The sequence below is a fragment of the Megalobrama amblycephala genome, linkage group LG13 (genome assembly GCF_018812025.1).
Source record: "Megalobrama amblycephala isolate DHTTF-2021 linkage group LG13, ASM1881202v1, whole genome shotgun sequence".
Lineage (NCBI taxonomy): Eukaryota > Metazoa > Chordata > Actinopteri > Cypriniformes > Xenocyprididae > Megalobrama > Megalobrama amblycephala.
Window position 1 is genome coordinate 1,078,888 of NC_063056.1, and position 12,508 is coordinate 1,091,395.

Sequence of the window (12,508 nt, forward strand, 5' to 3'; positions counted from 1 at the left end):
CAGAGACTCCGCCCACTCTCTCATCTGATTGGCTCTGATTTTGGATCGATTTGATTGCGAGTGCAGTGCTCTTGCACAGAGACTCCGCCCACTCTCTCTTCTGATTGGCTCTGATTTTGGATCGATTTGGTTGCGAGTGCAGTGCTCTTGCACAGAGACTCCGCCCACTCTCTCTTCTGATTGGCTCTGATTTTGGATCGATTTGGTTGCGAGTGCAGTGCGCTTGCACAGAGACTCCGCCCATACGCTCTTCTGATTGGCTGTGGTTTGTGATTGATTTTGTCGCGTCTCGTAGTCATGTGGCGTCTGCTGTGGACAGACGAACTACTTGTCTCTGTTGTCACATTATGTCACTAAGTAATGTAGAGATTGCAAAGAGGCTGTTGGTGAAATTACAACTGCTTACACTTCACAAGAAATAACAATCAATTTTATAATGGTTGCCATTCTGAAATGAGACATCCTTGATGCCTTCGAAACTTATATCTGATCCAACAGTAAACCTGCAAATTGAAGCACAGATTCACAACGTCTTCAAACCGTGCATCCATCACAGTGGACATTACTTTTCTCTGGTGTCATTTTCTTTTCTTTCTCTTTCCACCCAAATTGCAAAAGATTATTAAATGTGGTGCTGCTCAATCTATGAGTCTATCATGTCAGTCTATGATTGTTTCTGAACAAGCACGTCACTTGCCGACTTTGTAAATGGTTATATGGGAAAAACTAGACATTATATATGAAACCACTGAGAACACAACAAACTCACACAGAAACATGCACTTTGCTGCTAGGAAGAGAACAATATGTGCTCTAAAATCAGATCACTTTTGTATGTGTGAATGAATTCAGATGTACTGTATGTACTCTTTCAGTTCAGCTCTGTTGCTCATAATTGATCCTCACTTCATTTTTAGGCCTATTATAACAAGTTCAAGGAACTATAAGAACATTGATCGGAGAGGATTCAAGAACATTTGCCACCACTGCGGGAAGACGTTTAAGAAACCCAGTCAGCTTGTGCGACATATACGCATTCACACAGGTGAACACACATAGACCATTTTTATTCTTCAAAGGAGAGGAATACTCTGTCTGAGCATGTGTTTTTGTGTGCTTCAGGAGAGAGGCCATATAAATGCACTCACTGTGGAAAGGCCTTCAACCAGAAGGTGGTGCTGCAGACACACATGGTGCGACACACCGGAGAGAAGCCTCACATGTGTCTGCTCTGTCCTGCCTCTTTCTCACAGAAAGGAAACCTGCATTCGCACGTTCAGAGAGTTCACTCTCAGGTAACATCTGTCCATCGCATTATCTTTGTAATGCAAATTGTATGTGTGTGGGGGGAGTATTTATAATCAGCTGTCATTCAATTTAACAATCAATTAATCACGTAATGGTTAACACTAATACAACAAAAATGTGGAGAGCTCCAGATTTGTATATATTATTGATGAAATCTCTCTGTTTTTAGGCGGCTGGTGCTCCACTCTTCCCCTGTATGGACTGTAGCTGCGTCTATAAAAAGCTTGGCAGCCTCAATGCTCACATCAGCAAAATGCACATATCAGTAATGGAAGTTGAGGAGCCAACAACACAGGTGAGTTCAGTGTCTTCCTGTCTGACATAAACTCCTCTTTAAAGAGGATGCTCCGACTACAGCATCTGTCTTTAGTGTGTAATGTTGCTCTTTGAGCATGAAGAAGTCACTCCAGCTCCAGTTCTGCTCTATATCAGTGTCAGTGTTTCTGAAACGCCTCCATTGAGTTTTCTTCACAATATTCCTCATTTAAATAATTCATACGCAGAATAAAGGGGCGGGGACTGGTTGAGTTAGTTAGTAGTGTGTTGAAACTGGCGCTTATGGTAAGGGGCAGGACATTTCCCAAACGCCAATCACAACACACTGCTCCAGCCGACCAATCAGAGCACATTGTGCTTTTCAGAAGGAGGGGCTTCATAGAGACAGGAACTAAACCGAGCGTTAGGAAGAGAGGAGCTGCAACAATGGAGAAAATAATGAAGATTCAAGCATTTTGTTCTCAGTTACACAAACAGCTCACCTGTAAAGTATGACTCTGTCTTCCTGTTTTTCAGAAGGGAAATGCAAGGGTTGATCAGGGTACAGTGGGCTCGGAAGGGGCGGAGGGTGTGACAGATGTGATCCAACAGCTGCTGGAGCTGTCTGACCATGTGACTGCAGACAGCACTCAGGCTCCTCCCCCTGGGCAAGCCATAGGCACGGCCATCAACCAGGACATCCTACAGGTACACAAGATCTGTTCTAGTGAAGAGGGAGTAAGGGTGCGTCTCAATCCGCTCCCTAGGTCATCAGTCACTATATAGTGTTCATGAGTTTGGGCGCTGGTAAGGACCCTGGATCACTACACCGTGGGACACTGATGAATGGTTTCCAATGATGTGACTACATTCTCGTTACTTTTATTTACATCAGTTAACTGTTAGTTAAGTGACCCACAGTCTTAAAGGAGACCGAGGGCTAAAATCAGGGTAGAAGATTGCCTTTTATTTCTAAATTATGATTTTTTTGACATAAGCTCCTCAGGAAATACTAAAAATAATTTAGAAATGGCGTTCATGATGTGGTGTTTTCACAGCAAGCTCTGGAGAACAGCGGACTGACTGAGATTCCAGTTCAGCCTGAAGCTCAGAGCGGCTCAGAGAAGCTTCAGACGGACACAGTCGCCCCGGCTTCGGCAGGCGATGGACCGGCGCCCTCCAAAATACTCATGACCGACACCGTTGTCAAAAAGGAGAAAAGAAGCATTATCAAAAAGCCTCCACAGATGCTAGGTATGCTTTACAGGCCTGGAACACTTTCAGTGAATTATCCTCTAACTACATGGATAAATCAAGTCAAGCCAGCTTTATGTTTATAGTGCTTTATAAAACAGAAATTGTTTCAAAGCAGCTTCACAGTAATAAACAGCAGAATCTGAATTTGCATTAATTTGCATCATTGACAAGATAAAATGACGATCAGCAGACCAGTGTTCACTGATTCTGTTGGTGTTCTTCACCGCAGTACAGCAGATGTGATTTCTGTGCTTGTTTTCAGGCACCATCAGGCAGGAGAATGGGGTGAGGTGGCACGGCTGCCCCTACTGCTCCAAAGAGTTCAAGAAGCCCAGCGATCTGGTGCGGCACATCCGCATTCACACTCACGAGAAACCCTACAAGTGCAAGCAGTGCTTCCGTGCCTTTGCGGTCAAGAGCACCCTGACCGCCCACATGAAGATCCACACCGGCATTAAAGCCTTCGAGTGTCCGTACTGCATGAAGTGCTTCTCCACGTCTGGGAGCATGAAGGTCCATCAGCGTCTGCACACCGGTGAGAACAACAGGCTTAATAAAGGGGCGGGGCCTGCTTGAGTTAGTTGTGTGTTGAAACTGGCAGTTATTGTAAGGGGCGGGACATTTCCCAAACACGCTCGAAGAGCAAACAAAGCAAAGCTTACACTTCTTCAACAGCTGCCAGATCAGAATGTGAAAAGGGGCAAATGTGCACATCGCTTGGAAAAAATGGCTTGACTTGTTTGTGCCTTTCCTCAGGTGTTCGGCCGTTCCCTTGTCCTCACTGTGAGAAGTTCTTCCGTACATCCGGCCACAGGAAAACTCACATCACCTCTCACTTCAAGAGTATCCACCATAAAAAACACAAGTTCCCCCGAAAACCTCACAAAACCCGAGTGTCCCGGAGCAATCTGCCTTTGCCTGACATACCTCTCCAAGAGCCCATACTCATCACAGACATGGGTACGAACACCATCTCTCTCCAAAATAACAGTACCTGACCTTGTACTTCCTCTCATGTATCATCGTATTCAGTTTAAATCAGGGTCAGAAATTAACCCTCGGGCCAAAAATGCCACAGAAAGTGACAAAAATTCCCCTAAAAAGAATCTCTCAGTGTCATCAAACCTGGTATATTTAGTTATTTTCTATTTTAATTGTTGCTTGGAAAAGAAATGTAAAAACTGCCCCTGAAATTCCATTTCAAGTGAATATTTTCCTTCATTAGAAAGGGCCTCTTTCACTTCATTTTTGATCATGGTAAACACTTTTGTTCTACATTTAGGCATTCTTTGTTAGTTACTGACGACTGCAAAATGCTTTAATTAAAAAGGAAGTGTTAGAAATTGTTTTCCACAGGTAAACTGATGGTGGTAAACTGGCTTTAATTTGCTTTAACTTTCTGTAAGATAAGACAGCTTAAAACACTTTGATCAGTCTGAAGAGTCCGGTGGTCACTGTGGAGGTGCACTGAAGTATTATTGATGTGTTGTGTTGCCTGTCTCACTGCAGGACTCCTGCAGAACCAGAGCTCACGGGCCGCCCTGCAGCAGTATCTGGACATCGTGGAGAATGAGCGTCCCTATAAGTGTGGATTCTGCAGCAAAGCCTACAAGAAGTCAAGTCACCTTAAGCAGCACATCAGGTCCAAGTCATGCACAGATTTCAGATTTACATTTTAATAAGAAATCAGGCAAAATCCTTTTACCTTGAATAACATGAAAATGTGATTTTGGGGAGTTTAGGGTGTGGCTACTGTAGCAGGAGGAGGATTTGGGGCGTGGCTACTGTAGCAGGAGGAGGGTTTGGGGCGTGGCTACTGTAACAGGAGGAGAGATTGGGGCGTGGCTACTTTTGCAGGAAGAGAGTTTGGGGCGTGGCTACTGTAACAGGAGGAGGGTTTGGGGCGTGGCTACTGTAGCAGGAGGAGGGTTTGGGATGTGGCTACTGTAGCAGGTGGGGGTTTGGGGCGTGGCTACTGTAACAGGAGGAGAGTTTGGGGCGTGGCTACTGTAGCAGGAGGAGAGTTTGGGGCGTGGCTACTGTAGCAGGTGGGGGTTTGGGGCGTGGCTACTGTAACAGGAGGAGAGTTTGGGGCGTGGCTACTGTAGCAGGAGGAGAGTTTGGGGCATGGCTCCTGTCACAGGTGGAGAGTTTGGGGCGTGGCTACTGTAACAGGAGGAGGGTTTGGGGCGTGGCTACTGTAGCAGGAGGAGAGTTTGGGGCATGGCTCCTGTCACAGGTGGAGAGTTTGGGGCGTGGCTACTGTAACAGGAGGAGGGTTTGGGGCGTGGCTACTGTAGCAGGTGGGGGATTTGGGGCGTGGCTACTGTAGCAGGAGGATAGTTTGGGGCGTGGCTACTGTAACAGGAGGAGGGTTTGGGATGTGGCTACTGTAGCAGGTGGGGGTTTGGGGCGTGGCTACTGTAACAGGAGGAGAGTTTGGGGCGTGGCTACTGTAGCAGGTGGGGGTTTGGGGCGTGGCTACTGTAACAGGAGGAGAGTTTGGGGCGTGGCTACTGTAGCAGGTGGGGGTTTGGGGCGTGGCTACTGTAACAGGAGGAGAGTTTGGGGCGTGGCTACTGTAGCAGGTGGGGGTTTGGGGCGTGGCTACTGTAACAGGAGGAGGGTTTGGGATGTGGCTACTGTAGCAGGTGGGGGATTTGGGGCGTGGCTACTGTAGCAGGTGGGGGTTTGGGGCGTGGCTACTGTAGCAGGAGGATAGTTTGGGGTGTGGCTACTGTAGCAGGAGGATAGTTTGGGGTGTGGCTACTGTAACAGGAGGAGGGTTTGGGATGTGGCTACTGTAGCAGGTGGGGGATTTGGGGCGTGGCTACTGTAGCAGGAGGCAAGTTTGGGGAGTGGCTACTGTAGCAGGTGGGGGTTTGGGGTATGGCTACTGTAGCAGGAGGATAGTTTGGGGTGTGGCTACTGTAACAGGAGGAGGGTTTGGGATGTGGCTACTGTAGCAGGTGGGGGATTTGGGGCGTGGCTACTGTAGCAGGAGGCAAGTTTGGGGAGTGGCTACTGTAGCAGGTGGGGGTTTGGGGCGTGGCTGCTGTAGCAGGAGGCAAGTTTGGGGAGTGGCTACTGTAGCAGGTGGGGGTTTGGGGTATGGCTACTGTAGCAGGAGGCGAGTTTGGGGTGTGGCTACTGTAGCAGGAGGAGAGTTTGGGGCGTGGCTACTGTAGCAGGTGGAGAGTTTGGGGCATGGCTACTGTAGCAGGAGGAGAGTTTGGGGCGTGGCTACTGTAGCAGGAGGAGAGTTTGGGGCGTGGCTGCTGTAGCAGGAGGCGAGTTTGGGGCGTGGCTACTGTAGCAGGAGGCGAGTTTGGGGTGTGGTTACTGTAACAGGAGGCGAGTTTGGGGTGTGGCTACTGTAACAGGTGGAGAGTTTGGGGCGTGGCTACTGTAGCAGGAGGCGAGTTTGGGGCGTGGCTACTGTAGCAGGAGGCGAGTTTGGGGCGTGGTTACTGTACAGGAGGAGGGTTTGGGGCATGGTTACTGTAACAGGAGGCAAGTTTGGGGTGTGGCTACTGTAGCAGGAGGCGAGTTTGGGGCGTGGCTACTGTAGCAGGAGGCGAGTTTGGGGCGTGGTTACTGTAGCAGGAGGCGAGTTTGGGGCATGGTTACTGTAACAGGAGGAGAGTTTGGGGTGTGGCTACTGTAGCAGGAGGAGAGTTTGGGGCGTGGCTACTGTAGCAGGAGGCGAGTTTGGGGTGTGGTTAGAGGAGGCGAGTTTGGGGTGTGGCTACTGTGGCTACTGTAGCAGGAGGCGAGTTTGGGGCGTGGCTACTGTAGCAGGAGGCGAGTTTGGGGTGTGGCTGCTGTAGCAGGAGGAGAGTTTGGGGTGTGGCTACTGTAACAGGTGGAGAGTTGGGCGTGGCTGCTGTAGCAGGAGGCGAGTTTGGGGCGTGGCTACTGTAGCAGGAGGAGAGTTTGGGGTGTGGCTGCTGTAGCAGGAGGCGAGTTTGGGGCGTGGCTGTAACAGGAGGCGATGGGGCGTGGCTAGTAACAGGAGGTTTGGGGCGTGGCTGCTGTAGCAGGATTTGGGGCGTGGCTACAGGAGGCGAGTGTAGCAGGTGGAGAGTTTGGGGCGTGGCTACTGTAGCAGGAGGCGAGTTTGGGGCGTGGCTACTGTAGCAGGAGGCGAGTTTGGGGTGTGGCTGCAAGAGGAGAGTGTAGCAGGAGGCGAGTTTGGGGCGTGGCTGCTGTAGCAGGAGGCGAGTTTGGGGTGTGGCTGCTGTAGCAGGAGGAGAGTTTGGGGCGTGGCTACTGTAGCAAGAGGAGAGTTTGGGGCGTGGCTGCTGTAGCAGGAGGCGAGTTTGGGGCGTGGCTACTGTAGCAGGAGGAGAGTTTGGGGCGTGGCTACTGTAGTGGTTGGGGCTGGAGGATGTTTAGCCACTATAGGATCATGATTGACACATTACAAGATAAGGATATTACATAATTGACATAGATTAGCAAATAGGAAAAAACAATCTGCTTCGTTTACAGAAGAGCAAGCCAAAATTCACTGCATTAAACCCTTCAAAGATTAAATAGGTCATGAACATGACATTATGATGATACGCGCTACAATGGTAGCTTCAATACAACATCATCATGCACCCATCCAGAAAGATATATGATCCAGTCTATAATGTTTACTTTGACATGTCAGACTGAAACAGTTGTGGCGCATCTATAAATGTGTCCGGTGCAGATGCGTTGGATGGGTTGATTATAAGCGAGCGTTCGTGTTTGCTCTAGACAGAGTGTTTGCTACTTAATTACTTACTCACAGTTAAAAGTGTTTCTAATGTGTTGGACACTTTATTGCTTTATTGTTGGACGCCTACATTTATCTATTGAGACATGCCTTCACGATCATGATGTTTGAGCTGGAGCGACACGTGTAATGGGCATTTGCAAAATATGCTGTATTTTTGTAATTCTGCTAGGTGCCACTAGTGTCGCAGAAACTACATACTTCACCTTTAAAATGAAAACATGAAACTGTGTGTGTGAGCTGAAGTGTTTTGATGGCTGATGTGGGAGTTTCCTTTGTTTTGCAGGTCACACACAGGCGAGCGGCCGTATAAGTGCCTGCAGTGCAGTAAGGGATTCGCTTCGTCCGGCGTGCTGAAAGCTCATATCCGCACACACTCTGGCCTCAAAGCCTTCAAGTGCCTGCTGTGTGACACCACCTTCACCACCAGCGGCAGCCTGCGACGCCACATGACCACCCACAGCGACATACGGCCCTACATGTGTCCTTACTGCCAGAAAACCTTCAAATCCTCCCCCAACTGCAGGAAGCACATGAAAACACACAGGTGACGCTTTACGCCTGGATCATGTTTATTAATAAACAAGCAAACACCTGAAACATGTCCAATGTCGATCATGTATAATGTAATTGATTAGCTTTAATCATAGGTTATTTTATCAGTAAAAAAGCTATAGCGAAGACGAAGTCTCCATTCAGCACCGCTTTCATGCATTGATATAATGATGACGATAATGGGATGTGATGTGTGTTTGTTGTCAGGTATGAGCTGGCCCAACAGCTGCAGCAGCAGCAGAGCTCAGATGACATGCAGCCGCCCGCAGCTGTGGTGGGCACAGGGACCCAGAGCATGCTGGAGGTGGTGGGAGACGGCCAGCAGGTGGCGCTGCCCACTGCACTTGGTGAAGATGCCCTGCAGGAATCAGGTGAGAGGGACGCAGGCTCTTTTCTCCAAGGCTGCATCCGAAATCACGTACTTCCCTACTATATAGTAGGCGAAAAACAGTATGTGGCAAAAGAAGTATGCATGTTTGGATGCGTCTGTGTCATTATAGACTGAATGTCCAGATCTAATATACTGTTTTGACACCCAGTTTTCTCCCAGTTGTTCACTTAAGACATAACTGACTGTGTATGCATGAACACTTGCCAAGACAGGCATTTTGACATAACTTTGTGTGTGCTGAAGCATGATTAGATGTGGTGGAGAATTTATTTATTTGTTGCTCATGGAAATGTCAACATTAAGTGAAAATGGAACATGAGTAGTTCCAGTTCCTCCTCATTTCACAACTGGTTCGTGTTCATAGTGTACATCAATACTTAATTTAAATGGGAAGATGGGATTGATATAAAGCAGCATTAAATGAGCAATGAAAAAATGTGTTTATCCACAGAATCGTATGTGAATGCGCAGCACGCTCTACCAGAACACATGAGCCAGTTTGAGACACCAGCGCTGCCTCAACCGACCTTTGAACAGCCAGCTATGACACAAGGTAATCATGCACACCCTTCTCAGTGTAAAAACACTCTCACAGACATGTGCTGGGCAGCCAGTGCTGTGTGTGTCTGTGATATCTGTCTGTAGCAGGTGATGTTGATGTCGTCAGAGATGTCTGTTCATAAGTTGAGTCGGCGTCCCACTAGACTGTGGTCGTTTTCTCACTTTCCAACTGTTTTTGATCTTCTCTGTGATTAAAAAAATCAGAAAGGATGACAGATTTAACCATTTTTTTTTTCTCCGATTCCTGGTCATACAAAGCTTGCCAAAATAAGAACAAGAGCACCACATGAACATAAACTATTGTTTTGTACTGAACTTGGAAGCAGTGACATGATTCATTTCAGTAAGTTGTTCTGAATCTTCTGATGTTCATTCATGTTTATTTGCTGCTGTAACTAGTAGTAAAGAGGAAGAGATGATCGTTTTAGCTGAGGCACTACAGCAATCTGTCACCACATATTAAAGACACACAACAACACATTTATTGACAGAATTTAAAAGCAGAGACTTCATATAAAAAGTAACCTGCTCTTGTCTGTCAGCATGCTGTCAGTGTCCTCTTTGTTCTGCAGTGTATTGTGAGAAAATGGACATGTGGCGTGAGAACAGTGTCAGATGAGTCTGAATGTGTGAGAGATCGACAGCATTTTTTATTTTATTTTTTGTAGTACTGTTAAACTTTCCCACACTCTACTGTTTCGGCTTCGTTTGCACTGCTGGAACACTGTTTGTGCTTCATTTTCTACAACATGGAATAACATCCGTGAATGTCATTCATAAACTGGCACCCACCTGTCAGCCACTGGCAGTGCGAATACTGAAAGCTTTTGGGCATAAATGCGGGTTTGGGCCTGAGACACACTCTGTCCCTGTTAGAAGAGAGTCTAGCGCACAACGGATGAACAGAGACGGCATGCAGCTTGCTGACAGGTTTGACAGATGCTAACGTCAGGTGCAGAGCTGTCTTATTGTAGCACAACGTTAAGAAGATATTTTCCAAAGACTGAAAAGGCTGTTAGCACCAAGAGAGATCCCGCTCCATAACACACTTTCTAGTCTGTCTAAAGTCTAGACTCATCTTTATATGTAAAATACAAATACACCAAATGGTGGTGATAAAGGCACAAAGACAAAAATCCAGCTGAAGTGTTCGCCCTCCTTGTCACCTGATCCCTCAAGCAGGATGGAATAATCCTCGTGCCCAGAGCCGAGAGGATGGTCAGAGCAAGAGGGAACACTCAAAAGGATGCTTATTGCATTTGAGCCCCGCAAGACCCTCATGGTGTGAAAACAGCAGCATTTTCCCCATCCAAGTCACACTTCAAATCAGTGCAGTGGAAGCTATTTTCATTCTCCGACACAATAGTTTCTTGGTGACAGATGACACAGAAGGGATGTGATGAGCGCACCGCAAGCAGCTAGACTGGCTTGTGCCCGTGTGTTAGAAGCCAACAGACCGGAGAGAGACATGGCAAATATGATATTTATGAAATAGCGTAATAAGTATTTTTAGATGTAAATAACATTGAGAAAATGCATTTGAAATTAATAGTAATAAAAAAGTTACATTACAAAAACATAAGAAATTACATTTATTTATTATGCTGGATTTTATTTGACATGCTCTTGAGGGATGCACACAGATGTGTGCTGTTTAGTTCGGGTTGTGTTGAAGAGCCGCTAACAAGTGTTTTATTTACACTGTGTTCTCTCTCTTAAAATGTAAACGAGTGTAAATGTCAGCATTAATCATTGAAGTTTGTCATGTAAAACATGAACTTATTTCAAATCAATCTGCTGTTTTATTACAACTGTTATTGCTTGTCGGAGGCTTTCATAAATATTTAGTTCATATGTAGAGTTATATTTCAGCTTAGTTTAACGGTGCAACACAAACATTTTTAGTGGTGCGTAAAATCATAATCACGCTAGACTTTGAGCATGCAGTATTTCTAGGGACACTGCAACGATCATGATATGATGTCTTAAAAATATAAATTCTAAATAGAGCAAATAATAATTAATCCAAAAATGTCAAAATTATATAATTTACTGCAAGTAGGTGAGTCTGATCGGGTTGGAGCTAAACTCTTGCCCTCCAGGTACCCTGATTTTAAAATATATCTATGTGTGTGTGTGTGTGTGCTCTGTTGCAGGTTTCACTATAGCTGAGGGATTTACCCAGCCGGCACATTTCTCTACAGTACAGCAGCTTCAGGACTCAAGCACACTGGAGTCGCAAGCCTTGACCACCAGCTACCACCCTCCCAACCTACTGAACGTAACACACACTGAGGTACACACACATCACCCCCCAAATCTTCTGCATGTAAAGTCAAACACACATAAACCTGCAGCACCTCTGTTATGGAGGTCTCACTTATCTGACACGTCCATTACAGGTCTTAAAGCTTCGGAGTTGAATCCGATGTGTTTAAATAGGGATGTTGGGGGTTCGCCTTTTTACATAAACTGATAAATCACAAGGAAACATACATTTTCACCCCCTCATTTGAGTCAACTGCTTGATTTATGCATGCCTAATATTATTAGCAGCTTTATTTTATTATTTTTGTTAATAATGTTAAAGCTGCAAATACAATTGCATCTCCTTTCTCCTTGCTCTTGACCCGCCGTGACACGTACAGCACTTTTATATTAGAGTTATATGTACAGAAAACATATGCATGAAATGAAAGTGAAATTAAATCATGTTAGTCTGTGTGATAAATGTATGTGTGTGTTTGCTCGTGTAGACGAGTGGTTTATTGCAGGAGGCGAGTCAAGGAGAGCTGCAGCTGTCTATCCAGACACAAGACTTCCAGGATGAGGATGAAATCAACAAGAGAGTTTATCAGTAAGTATAGCAGTGTATAATGAACAGAAGCAAGCTCTATTCATGTTCGCTGATCAATTTGGGTACATGAATAAAAGTGTATATTAAATCTGTTCAACAAGCAGTCATGTCTCTTCAGAAGACTTGCATTAAGATGAGTGAGAAAAAAGATTCAATGTGAAGTGTAGGAATAACTCATGAAATATTGTATTTCAAAATGTATGGGCTCACCTCTCTAATCCTGCACAAATCCAAAAGTTTCCATATTTGTGATGCATTTCTTCTGTAAACAAATCTTTGTTCTTCACTCGTATCTACCTAAACCAGCAGCCTGCATATGTGTTTGGTTCAGCTTGTGCAGTGATATGTGTTTTGTTTCTCAGGTGCAATATGTGTGAAAAGAGCTTTAAGAAGTCCAGTCATCTGAAGCAGCATGTGCGCTCTCACACCGGAGAGAAACCGTATCGCTGTAACCTCTGCGGGCGGAGCTTCGTGTCCGCTGGCGTGCTCAAATCACACCTGAACACTCACACAGGTGAACCTGCAAAGAAACTCTTCATCATGCTAATTTATAATC

At 46.0% G+C, this 12,508-nt stretch overlaps 1 protein-coding gene across 2 annotated transcripts in view; it reads left to right on the forward strand.

Moving 5' to 3' along the window:
- LOC125243277 (zinc finger protein 236-like) overlaps positions 1–12,508 on the forward strand; it is a 36,405-nt gene that overhangs the window by 9,411 nt on the left and 14,486 nt on the right. For both annotated transcript variants that reach the window (XM_048152791.1, XM_048152792.1), the window contains 14 exons: positions 918–1,045; positions 1,123–1,295; positions 1,478–1,603; positions 2,101–2,271; positions 2,622–2,817; positions 3,083–3,355; positions 3,577–3,780; positions 4,330–4,462; positions 7,875–8,135; positions 8,351–8,514; positions 8,986–9,087; positions 11,252–11,391; positions 11,852–11,952; positions 12,315–12,466. In XM_048152791.1, coding sequence (XP_048008748.1) covers positions 918–1,045; positions 1,123–1,295; positions 1,478–1,603; positions 2,101–2,271; positions 2,622–2,817; positions 3,083–3,355; positions 3,577–3,780; positions 4,330–4,462; positions 7,875–8,135; positions 8,351–8,514; positions 8,986–9,087; positions 11,252–11,391; positions 11,852–11,952; positions 12,315–12,466 — 2,324 coding nt within the window. The remainder of the gene's footprint in view (positions 1–917; positions 1,046–1,122; positions 1,296–1,477; positions 1,604–2,100; positions 2,272–2,621; positions 2,818–3,082; positions 3,356–3,576; positions 3,781–4,329; positions 4,463–7,874; positions 8,136–8,350; positions 8,515–8,985; positions 9,088–11,251; positions 11,392–11,851; positions 11,953–12,314; positions 12,467–12,508) is intronic.